Source organism: Vollenhovia emeryi, unplaced genomic scaffold (assembly GCF_000949405.1).
Source record: "Vollenhovia emeryi isolate VEMERY1.0 unplaced genomic scaffold, V.emery_V1.0 DF939357.1, whole genome shotgun sequence".
Lineage (NCBI taxonomy): Eukaryota > Metazoa > Arthropoda > Insecta > Hymenoptera > Formicidae > Vollenhovia > Vollenhovia emeryi.
In genome coordinates this window covers 101,225-113,578 of record NW_011967009.1, presented here as the reverse complement: position 1 = coordinate 113,578, position 12,354 = coordinate 101,225, and the positions used below count along the sequence as shown (strand labels likewise).

General features: G+C 42.4%; 2 protein-coding genes across 5 annotated transcripts in view; one reads left to right on the top strand and one right to left on the bottom strand.

Moving 5' to 3' along the window:
* The first annotated feature begins 31 nt into the window (after nt 1–31).
* LOC105558298 (anaphase-promoting complex subunit 1) lies at nt 32–9,759 on the top strand. 2 transcript variants are annotated; one of them, XM_012005893.1, is made up of 22 exons: nt 32–299; nt 666–746; nt 1,073–1,390; nt 1,885–1,955; nt 2,105–2,217; nt 2,511–2,777; nt 2,961–3,354; nt 3,465–3,651; nt 3,811–4,216; nt 4,360–5,343; nt 5,429–5,679; nt 5,786–6,044; nt 6,121–6,624; nt 6,693–6,900; nt 7,090–7,410; nt 7,502–7,730; nt 7,794–7,999; nt 8,097–8,436; nt 8,535–8,718; nt 8,907–9,203; nt 9,282–9,410; nt 9,485–9,759. In XM_012005893.1, the coding sequence occupies exons 1-22, from the start codon at nt 276–278 to the stop codon at nt 9,568–9,570; spliced, it is 5,859 nt and encodes a 1,952-aa protein (XP_011861283.1). In that variant the 5' UTR covers nt 32–275; the 3' UTR covers nt 9,571–9,759. The 2 variants fall into 2 exon arrangements, with proteins under 2 accessions (XP_011861283.1, XP_011861282.1); XM_012005892.1 differs by having other exon boundaries at nt 666–809.
* A 102-nt stretch (nt 9,760–9,861) lies between these two features.
* Nucleotides 9,862–12,354, bottom strand: part of LOC105558297 (rhomboid-related protein 4-like) — a 6,907-nt gene continuing 4,414 nt past the window's right edge. Inside the window, exons 1-3 of one of the 3 annotated variants that reach the window (XM_012005889.1) lie at nt 11,600–12,348; nt 10,889–11,242; nt 9,862–10,728 (exon numbers count right to left, since the gene is read on the bottom strand). In XM_012005889.1, the coding sequence (XP_011861279.1) occupies nt 10,108–10,728; nt 10,889–11,011 (744 nt within the window). In that variant the 5' untranslated portion in view covers nt 11,012–11,242; nt 11,600–12,348 and the 3' untranslated portion in view covers nt 9,862–10,107. Of the gene's footprint in view, nt 10,729–10,888; nt 11,243–11,313; nt 11,563–11,599; nt 12,349–12,354 lie in introns of those variants that run through there. The other 2 variants (XM_012005890.1, XM_012005891.1) reach the window with 2 other exon arrangements.

Here is a 12,354-nt window from a genome sequence, read left to right as displayed (position 1 = left end):
CAGTAACTAAATCCATTTTCGAACACATCCCATGTAATCCTTCCACCATGACTTATGCGTGATACGCATACCCGAAGCGGTATCGTTCGAAGATGGTTCGCCCCGCGGTCGCGCACGATTTTTTCGGTATTTCCCAAGTATCTCCGTCGCGCCGCCCCGTACCGTTCGCGCGCGACGCCGCATAGGAGGAGACCCCAAAAAAGTCAAGTGTGGGTGTTGTTCCCTCGCGATACTTGTAAACACAGCCAGCAAATCTGGATGAGATCAGGGAGAGGATGATCGCCGCCTCAGAACCGGTGGTAAGGATGGCTTGTTACTTGTTTTGTTTACTTGTCCTACGCGCGGTCAGGACGCTCACTGAGGTGCAGCTGTCAGCAGGCATGAGCGAGAACGTTTTGTTCCAAGGGTGAGTCGTGGTGCGGCAAGACTGATCACTGCCTCCACGTTTCAGCTCTGAAGCCTAAAAACGTCCCTAAATTATGTCTCTGACTTAAGCCCGGTCTACCATGAGTCGTTGCAAGTTCGAACTATATGCCAATCCTTTTTCTTTCACCTAAAAGAAAGGGCTGGTTTATTGTTGTTTACTTGTCCTGCGCACGGCTGGGATGCTCAGGGAGGTACAGTTATTGATTGTAATATGCTTGATGTCTTTCTTTCTTTTCAAGGAGTACAAGCCAGGTGGCCGAGAGATAATCCTAAAACATCCTGGATCCCTGATCAGTCAGCAGTTGTCTAATAATCGAACGGTTGGTGGAGAAAATGTTCTATTAAAAAGATTTAGCGAAGTAAATATATCGGATAAGTCTCCTGTAAGATTTCGAAATAAACAACCTGTGGCGAAGGTGAGAGAACGGACTTGCGAGGAAGTTAACGCCTCTAGTTGGCACTGGCGTCTACTTTGAAGCACAATTATACGCGTATCGATTCGAGCGTGGATATCATTTTGCTGATGCAACAGAGAACGAGATTGAGTTTGGCAGAGGCTTACGTTCCCCCCATGTGTTCTCTCACAATTCACTTTTCTCCGTGCCGTCTTTGAAGCGTTGCCTAATGAGAAACTTATGACTTCTAGAAAGAGACATGGCTGGTACGCAGTAATGAAATTTGTGGGGAGGAAGAGTTGTATTACTCGGGGAAAGTGGCGGTCCACTGCAAGGGCAGCCAGACCACTCGCGTGCTCAAAGCAACTTACACTTGTGAGACGGATATTAAGCATGCACTTTGGTGTACTTTTCACACCAGTATCCCGGATCACTTGGCCAGGAGTAAAGAATCTGAGACCGACAGCTCCGTCGACAGATCTATAGAGTGCATTTGCCTGCTGGACTCCTATACTCTCAAGGTCTTTACAGAAAGTGGCAAAGACTACGTTTCTGCTTTGCAGTTTCAGGTAAAACACCTGTTGAGCAATCCAGCCGCAGGTATATTAACGCCAGTCGAGAATTGGGAAGTAAAATTAAGACGGAATGCGCTCTGTGACTATATAAGCACAATGTACTGCGTTGTCTTTAACGCTTGGCATAATTGCACATTTTAAATTGCGACAAACCTTACATGTGCGGGTACTTGTGTAAGTTCGTTACCTGAAGAAGACCAGTATTATTGGCTGGAACGTTCTAAACTTTATAATTGAATAAAGAAGTGCCAGTAAGGTCGTTTCCACACTTAATTTTACACCTGTGAGGTTTCTTTTTTTTTGTATAGACTAAAATACGCGGTCAAAGTGAAGGCGTATTTGATGACATTGCGTTTCTTTACATTGTATAAGTTGCGAGCAAATTATAAAATGAAACGAAGATAATCGAAGATTATTACAATCACAGAATAAAATTTAGAGATTTTTTATTAAAATGTCATAATAATTTTTAAATTGATTGACAACAGGTCTCTGCTGTGTGGCCGACAAAATATGGAATTATACTCGAAAAAGCTCAAGTGCCGATTACAGATTCCAGGTATGTATGATTGTTTTAATCAAATGCAAGATAAAATTTTAATTGTGTGTAATAATTTGTATATCCCTACGTTCTTGAAATATTTTACAGTTGAATGTAACACAGGCAAACTTTTAATCACAATGTACTCAAGTTTATTTTATTTTCAGATATGTGTCGTTTGAAAACAGCAGATTGCCACCGCAACACGAAAATAATTTACCAGTGGCCTTTTCGCTGATGCATCCATTAGATGAAATTTGCCCGTTACTTATTAAGCATGGTAAAAAGTTTTTTGTGGAATTAAGCATGAAGACTAACGTCTATTTCTATCAATGTGGATTAAACTTCAATTAAATTTTAATCTCGGTTAGCACAGAGCTCGCGTCGTTCCAAAACAAAAAATTAAAAGGAGATAAAATCAAGTTGAACTGAGATTGAAGTTAATCTACATTGGTAGAAATGCACATAACATGTGCTGTACAAAGTATCGCATGCACTCGTTTGACTTGCATGAAAATTACATGCTCCGATTACTTTTTATTGCGTGTACAATTGAACTATTAAATGTTTTAGGAACTGTGTCGTATATGAACGAGTCGAGCCAGCAGATTATATTCACTAGCTCGGAACCATCCTTTGCGGTAGTATACGATACGAAAACGGGCTTGCATTCGGTATACAAAATTCGCAAGGCATCAGCTGACGAATGCCAAATAGTATGTGGAAGTAACATAAGTTTATTCAATCATTCGACAAATATGTCGTCATTAAATGTTGGCAGCAATTTATCCGCCAACAAAAGCTACATCAACAAGGGTCCTCTAAGTCCCTTTCTTTTTGGTAAAGAAATGTCCACATATTTTTGTAAAAGTGTATGCATGCAAATGAAAAAACTAGGGTTCAGTTAATCTTTAGATACCGTAACGTAGAAAATGTTGAATCGCTGAAGATGATAATTGTACAATTTAATTAAAATGGACAGAAAACAACTGATGTGGATAAATAAAATGTTATCCGTTGCAGGAATTCCAAACGTACAGATAAATAACACTGGTATCAGTTTAGGATTGTCGAACACTCCGTTTGGATCGCGTACGACCTCCTACAGTACCAATTCAGGCGGGCCATCACCGTCTCAGCAGCAACAGCATTCACGTTCACAAAACTCGATGGCCACCCTTTCTCGCTGCCAATCACCTACGCATTCGGTGGTCATGTCCCCTCTGCTTGGTGCACCTACAAACTCGAATATCTACCACAACAGATTACATCAGACCATTATGGTAACTGGCTTGAATCAAACGCACAGTCCCAGTTACAACAGCATCCGATTGAAGGATGTTGCAACTGCAAGCAAACCATTGTATCCCGAGATCTGTCTTGAACACGTGTGGACAGAAAACGTCGGTATGCTGAAGTAAGTATGCAGCTTTCAGGAAGCTTTATGAAGAAATTCGTAAATGGTTGTTGAATATTCGGAAAATTTGATAATTCGATTACTTGTTTCTTTTTTCTGTATTTTTTTAGAGATACTTACGGTCGTGCATCTAAAGTTTTCCTAACATCGGACCTTGTCGGGCACAATTACTTGGGCTATTTGATTCCGAATCGTTCGCAGTTGTCTTTGGTCAGATTGGAAAAGACTAACAAGCAGCAACAGATCATTTTCGGGATGGTAACGAGCATTGTGGCTAAGGATGCTGTCACTTTGTCGGTTAGCATATATTGATGCATATACATTATAAAAGAACGTTACATCGTTTAATGTATTTTTAACTTTACGTAAAATACGCAGGAAGACATGCAATTATTTGAAACATAATATATGAACGATGATTGATTGAATAATACATAAAGAATTGACATTTTTCAGAATCTGCACATGATAGCAATTGTGGATTTGTCAAACGGTATATCGTTGTACACAGGAGTTACGTGCGTGGGTAAATTGCATATAACCGGCATGCTCTCCAATTTCACGGGCAGCAATTACTTTCTGTCAAACAGCAATCCCAAGCTCGGATCTCCGTTTCCGAGACGAAGCTCCTTGATCTCTCAGAGCTGTGCTACCTCGCACGAAGTTAAATTCGAAGAAGCTTTACATTTACTGAGTCCTGTAGGCGGTAATTGCGCTCGTCCGCCGATACTTTTGGAACATTCATTGCTGGACACGAACTTTCTCGCTTTGAAAGAAACTGTGGGCAATGAGGTAACCATGGAGTGCGGAAATAAGCAATATTTCCGTATAACGTTGCCTGTTTCCAGTACATCTCCTTTAGGTGAGTACATGAAACCTGAGAAATATTATTGGCATATAAGTAAGCTTATTACAATTGCAAGTACACGATTGCAAATGATTGAAGTTAGTTATGTATATAAACATCGTATTATAATTAGTTCAGGTTACATGTACTTTTCACAGTCACAAAATGTCTACATACGTTACGGAGCGTTCTTCAAAGAGACCTGGCGATGCAATTGTTGATTAAGTGGTACGGCGCTAGAAACGCTCCGGGCCCACAAGACTTTTCACCGGCGCAAGAGTGGGAACTATTTCTTACAGTTCTAGTCACATTATTGGGATACGATGTAGAAAAACTACGTCTGATACGAAACAACGAGAAGGATCAGTTTACAGAGCGCAACAGCCCGATGGTGGTACCCAAAAAGCAGAAGACCAGCAATTGTGGATCTACGGATGATTGGCTGTACTTGTTAAATTCAAACGAGTATAAAAATTCTCAAACTTTTGCCTCGAATGTTCTGAAGAGTCACAAAATATCCAGCTTTCTTTGCGCGACGTCTCAAAGCGTCGCGGAATCGAGTAACGTTGGCAAAATCAACGTACAAGCCATCCTGTTTCCACATTTTCCGCTCATTTTATTTTCTCTTCATCTGTTGTACGAAGAACTGAAGCTAAACAGCGTTATATCGGAGAGTCTGCCGTTGCTCGGGCAGCTGTTGTATCAATTGAGCATAGATCTGAAGTTCGAGATGTACGCTCATCATTACTTTCTTGATTCACCCACGTTGTCGTACCTGAAAACCACGAGATCCCAACTCGGCGACTCGGACCTGCAGAAAATAGCAATTCCGAGTTACATGCCGCGAAAACCACCAGGCATATTTGAAACGTTAAACAGCATGTTGGACGGAACGGATGTAACTGCATTTCCGTATTTAAGCCACGTTAATCCAAGAACGAGAAATATAGTGTATCTGACTGCGCTTACAGCAAATGAAAATCGCGTTGATATAATTGAAATGGAGAAGTATATCAAGTTAATTGTACCTGCTGGAAATCGCGTTGATATTCAAGAGAGCAGGAGCAAGATTGACAAGGAGATACTGAAGAAACTGGAGAAACCCACAACGGATAGGATAATATTGTTATATCACGAGATGGGTATGATCGCGCGGCAACGAGCAGTCGAGTATGATGAAAATTATCTCTTTCCTAAAGATGTAAAGTGATTTTTTTTCAATTTCAGGCATGAGAAAAGAACACCTCGAGACATTGCCACCTGCGGTATCCTTGATGATAAAAGACGTAATGCACAGATGTAGAGAAAGTCCACCCTCGAATTGGCCTATGCACGCGTACGAGCTCATAGATCGCCAAGATCTAGCCGTGTTGGATAAGCACTTAAAGCCATTATCGAGATTACAGTCTATTGACGGTGACACCAGGGATTATGGAATAAAGGATGAGCAGGACGACGGCATGGAATTCGATGATATGGTACTTGTTCTCCTATGTACATATAAAATGCTTTCCGAAATTATTGGTGTCTACGTTGGAGATAGATCTTTACAATGTACAACTTGCGCTCCGTTTTATTCGACAGATATTAAAGTTACGATTCAGTAAGGATCACAGAGTCGCGGAGGTGCGAAGGTTGCTCAATTCCTCGAAACCAATGAGGATAGCGATAGTTCAAAGATCAAACGTGAGCGACCACGAGTTTATAGAGGAGCAGGAAAGACACCTGCTCACGTTGTGTACGAGAACAATGGCATTGCCTGTAGCTAGAGGCATGTTTACACTGAGAACTTCGACGCCGATGATAACGGAGCAGTTGCCCATCCCGCGATTGTGTCTAACCGGTAATGATTGCGCGTATCGCAGCCTGAATTAATTTTGTTAACTAGCTAATTAATCGTTTTCGTGCGCTTTCGTTAGGCAAAGCACCGCCCCGTGGGACTACCGTCGAGTTGACTCACATAGACGTTCCGCCAAACATGAATCTGTGGCCGCTGTTTCATAACGGCGTAGCTGCGGGCCTGTGTATTCATCCGGACGCTGCGAACATCGACTCGACGTGGATAGTGTACAATAAACAACAGCAGGGTGAATACGGGGTGGAACATTCGGGATTTCTGATGGCTCTCGGTTTGAACGGGCATCTGAAAAACTTGGCTCCCTTAAGTACATACGAATACCTGGCCGACTGTCACGAAGCCACTAGCGTTGGACTTTTGCTGGGCCTGTCGGCGACGCATCGTGGCACGATGAACGTGTCTATGACTAAATTATTATCGTTACACGTGGAAACACTTCTGCCGCCGACGAGTATCGAATTAAACGTACAGCAGAATGTACAAGTGGCGGCACTAATGGGAGTTGGCCTCGTGTATCAGGGAACTGCGCACAGACATATCTCGCATGCCTTGTTGTCTGAAATCGGTAATGATCCGTCAACACGCAAGATGCGTCTCATTAACGCGTATGCTGACATGTAAATTTGTTTACAGGTAGGCCGCCAGGACCTGAAATGAAGAACTGCGTGGACCGCGAGTCATATTCTCTGGCAGCGGGACTAGCATTAGGTCTGGTCGTACTTGGCTCTGGTGGCGGAACGGATGTACCTGCGAGCATACCCGATACTTTGCACTATTACATGGTCGGTGGGCACATAAGACCTTTTTCTGGCGCACAGAAAGATAAATACAAGTCTCCAAGGTACGATCAATTTATATGTAATGGTTGAAAGATCCAAGCGATTCGAAACATTCTGAATTAACAGAAATTCTTTCGGAGGATCTAAAATCGAAGCGAATTAGAGTCTTCCTTGCATATCGATGAAATGGAATCCATAAAGTAGAAAAATTTTCCTCGCGAACAATTTATAATTGGTCTCTTTGCTTGCAGTTATCAGATACGCGAAGGAGACTCGATAAACATTGATGTAACGAGTCCAGGCGCAACGATAGCCCTAGGACTAATGTACTTTAACACCGGGAATCATGCAGTGGCCGAATGGATGCAACCACCCGATACGCAGTATCTATTGGAGTTTGTGAGGCCAGACTTCTTGCTGCTAAGAGTGCTCACCAAGTCGCTGATTTTGTGGGACGAGATCGAGCCGACCAAGTCGTGGGTCTCTAGTCACGTGCCGAATATTGTTTACAAGTACAGGCTGCAAAAGCCTACGCCAGAAGTCACGCAGAACGTGGATTTGGAGACTATCAAGTAAGCGATTGTCCTCTCGAAAATGCATCCGCGTGTCCTCCATCCTCATCCGACGTGCAAACTTACGCGACTGTTTTAATCCGACTTGTAGCCAGGCTTACTGCAACATTATAGCGGGCGCTTGTATGGCGCTGGGACTAAGATACGCGGGCACTGCTAATAAGAATGCCTTCAAGACTTTGTATAATTATGCTCAGATGTTCACGGCGCTGTCGCACAAAACTATAGCCGAATTGGCTGGCAAGTCGACCGTTGAAACGTGCCTGAACGTCGTTCTACTTTCAACCGCCGTGGTGATGGCGGGCACCGGCAATTTGGACGTAAGTTACGATGTTTAGCGACTAATCACAGGTCACTTGTTAACGCTATATCTAAACGTGCAGATTATGAGGATATGCAGACACATACGCACTCGCGTAGGACCCACGAGCGGCGTAGTCACGTACGGTTCTCATCTGGCAACCCACATGGCTCTTGGTCTCCTTTTTCTGGGCGGCGGAAGGTACACACTTTCCAACAGCCCGAATGCAGTGGCGGCTCTTATAATTTCACTTTTCCCAAAGTTTCCAACCCACAGCAATGACAACAGGTCTGCAAACGTATACTCTTATTACCGGTCTCTTTAAATTTTCCCTTCAATCTCGTAGTCGACGAACTGTTTTAACTGAGCGATGTTGTTACTTCAGGTATCATTTGCAAGCGTTGCGCCACTTGTACGTATTAGCAGCTGAACCGCGTATCATCTTGCCGAGAGACATCGATACTGGCCAGTATTGTTACGCGACAATACATTTAACATTCGAGACTGACAAGGAAGCCGAGGGCCAAGAGATCTGTCTACAGGCGCCATGTTTACTGCCACAGTTATGTAGTTTGAAGAAGATTGAATTGAGAGATTCAAGATACTGGAAAATTACGTTTTTAAAATATCACAATTGGCAGCAGCTAGAAAACATGCTGGAAAGGCATGATTTCTTAAGCATCAAGCAGAGAGCTGGTTGTCTATCGTATCTGGAAGATCCTCATGTAACACATTATTACTTAAAGAGATGTCTTAAAGTGATATCTATTTCATTAGATGCCTTCGCAAATATTACTAATGAGTATTTCATTGTATTTTGTAGGGTTTTAGAAGCCTAGTGGCTCAAACTCTAACAACGGGAAATGCAATCGCATGGGCTGCACGGCCGGAATATGTCACATCGTTTACAAACGATAAGACTGTGTTGAACGTGGTGACGTACTTTTTGCAGTGGTCTAAAAAAGGAATGGTCTGTTCCGAAAGTATCAAGTATTCATCGCAAAACGGTACGATTTGATTTTTTTAGTAGAAACCTTCATTCAAAAAATTAATAACTAACATATTTATAATCTTTTTATACAATATTTTCGGCACGAAAAAGAGTGGAATTGTATAACTATTTGTTTCACAAGAAAATTGTATGTACGATTGTGTATTTTAACAACATTTGTATCGAATAATCGTAAATTTACAGATGTGCAATGCAAAGTGCCAGAATTTGAACAGTACCTCCTTCATATATTCGCAATAATTGTGTACGAATGTATTACAAAGGATAAAGTAAATCTTATACCGTTGTGGTTGCATATAATTAAAAGTGTAAAAATTATTGAGGAGCAACCGAACAGCTGTGCGATATGGCAAATAAAGCTCCTCTCGTCACAAATGAGACGAAGCAACTTTACCAACGATGAAAATCCGTTGTTCAGCGTAGAAAGTATGCTCGCAATTAAACAGAAAACGGCGATCATTCTCGATAAATGGGAGCACGGTATTTATTTATGTATAACGCATCGCGTTGCAATGGCTCGTTGTAAATTTTATATTTGACTTTCTTCTTATTTTCCAGATTTGAAATCTGTATTTAAAGAATATCTTACAGACGGAATAGTACAGGCTGACACCACAACTCTGACCAAAATGTGCGCATATTTTATATTCTATGGCATACCATATCCAGTCGACGATAAATCAATTTGTAAGTTTCTACGGGCATATGGTTTTTTACTCGCGCCGATAAGAATATTTCTTATTCTCCATGTTTCTTTTCAGCGAGTTCATTCACGACAGCACAGTGTTCTTCTAACATGCCGAATGTTACACTGTATAAATTGCGCAAGATTTTACAGACAGTTTAAAAGGTAAAGTTCTTAAAGAGATACATGCGTGTGTAATAAAACGTTAAAAAATGGTTGAAGATCTTGTTATCTCTTCTTTTCATCAAAGTGATCTTTGTATTTGCAAATTAAAAATATCGTTGTATAAAATGTTTGATAAAATTTGTATGATAGAGTAAAAATTTTACGAATAAATTTACTAAAAACGGACAAATTATTGAGAAATGATTTGCCGTGATATGCATGTCGTATAAGATGACGTGTCAATATCTCAGGGATGGGATTTACTGGCCAAAGAACGTACGCGTAGGATTTATTTTAAATAAATTGTAATAAATTAGAAGTAATCATAATTTGTCTGTATAAAACACTCGCATTCATTATATATTAATATATTTACTTATAAATTATTATTTGGGATCACAATCTTACGAATTAGTGGTCAAGTTGTGCTTCATTGAATTACTTTTCATATAAAACGATTCGATTCTCGATATATACACTTATTAAACTAGAACAGGGCCGCAAATATGTTGGATCGATGAGAATTACAGAATGTCAAGTAAACCGCCGGTTTCGTCTTCTATAGAATTGTTCTTCGTGTATGATAGGTGTGCCAGTTACCGCGTGTATCAAATTGTCGATTGTTTCCCCAACGAATGTGTAAGAATATAAGCATCCAACCAAAATACCACCCAGATGACCAATGAAGGAAGAATTTGGGACCAACAGGTGTATCAGCAACAGCTCGAGCCACACGGCTAATTTACTCGGCACTATAAACCCGCTGATATTCTGCAGCTTGTCGCGCTCTTCGCACAGCGCGATCACCTTCAGCGCGAACAACGTGGCGGAAAAGCCGATAGCGCACGCGGTGAAGTATCCGTAGTCCCCCGTTAACTGCATCAATACGTATCCTAGGGACACATACATGGCGCTACACCCGATAGACAATGTAACGAGCAAGAGTACGAAGTTCGTCGTGCCGTAAAGAGGCTCCAAGTATGCGCCCTTTAGAATAAAGGAGATCATGTTGTAGTACAGGTGCATGTCGGATCCATGCTCGAAGTTCGAGAGGAAGAACGACCGCCAGTTCTTGTACTTGATTACTTTCACGGCCGAGATGCACACGTCCTCTGCGTTCCACGGCACCTGTATCAGTCCAACGTACAGTAGAGCCTAGAAAGAGAACGAATATGCATCACTTTGCGCTCCAAAGAGAGATTGTAGAAGAGGGAATTTTTGTGACGAAAACTGAGCAAACTGGATTACAAAATATAGAATAACGCAGGTGGATTGTTGAGATAAAATTGTATGAAATTTTCACGGCGAAAGTTACCTGCGCAATGACTCCAATTAGAGTGGCAGGTGGTATCCTGTCGAGTCCAAAGTTCAGGACCTGCATGCACAGCAAGAAAATCCCGCTCTGCAGGCCCTGCTGCCGTCTTTGGCTGCGAATCATGATGTAAAATATGATGCAATCGCACCGTTTGATGGGACAATCAGTTCTAAAATGCTGACAGACCAAAGTGTCACATCCCTATGCGAGTCCTTCGCGAGTGAATCTCAGGTATCCATTGTTTTTTCCTACTAATATGTAAAGTAAGGCCACTTTTCAGGTTTCGCTGAAGATGCACCTTGTCGTTTCTTGTTGCGTACGCAAGCAAACGAGATTCCGAGCAGCCGTTTAATGCTGTAAAAAGAATAATGAGATTAGGAGCAAGTTTTATTTAAAAGAAATTCACACACAAGTGGTATTCGCACTCTAAGTTTGATCTTATGTTGAATCTGGTCTCGAGCGATCTGAAATTTTACCAAAATTGTACAAAATAGGAGAGATACGCGAAGAGTCTGGATAATTTATTCCGCTTCAGCGGAACGCAAGACAATTCGCACGTCCGTGGCCTCGCAACCAATATCATTTTGACGAGCTTCCGAATAAATTTGCTCATAAATCACCAATTAAATGAAAAACAATTACGTGGCAATTCGTACCGCCGCCGTTTGGGCTCGGTAGGTAAAGCAGAGTCTCTAACTTAAAAGAACGTACCTCCGAACGCGTCCCGACTTCGTCCGCACCTCGATTCGCGCTTCCGCGATCGCGTCAGCCACCGTGGTTTCCTCGGAGACCCCTGGAGACCCCGGCGAGCTTTCGAAAACGGCGACAAAATCTAATCTCCAAATCACCAGGTCGCGCGCGATCGGCATACGGAGAGAAACAGGCGAGAGACTCGTGCGACCGGCGGCGCAACCCGCGCAACGCGTGATGAGAAACGAAGAGAGAAATCAGTCGAACTCGGCGGCGGGCACGTAGCGCGCGCCGATTGGCCGCGCCATGTCTGTACCGCGCGAGGCGAGATATCGTGAGGTATCGGAGTCGAGAGTCTCTCCCTCGAAACACGCCGAGGCCGCATGAAATAAGCCGTGCTTTCCAGCCATAGAACTTATAGACATGGAAGGGGAAACGGATCGGCACAAGTGAAGCCAAGAAGTGAGACAGAAGAAACTAGAATTCTGTCTCGTTCTATGACTTTTCCTCGAAATACGCATGCGCGGCCAAAACGAGATTACAATAACGCATGCGCGGCCAAAACGAGATTACAATAACGCATGCGCAACGATTTAACGCATGCGCATAACGGACCAAAGTCATCTTCTATGACTACGTTTACACGTCCCGATTTAAGTCGGAGTTATAACATCGATGTTATAACTACTGATGTTAGATGCCGTATAAACGCTCTTTTATGACGAAGTTACTACATCGATGTAGTAACTCAAAGTCACTTGGTGAAGAGTTACTAC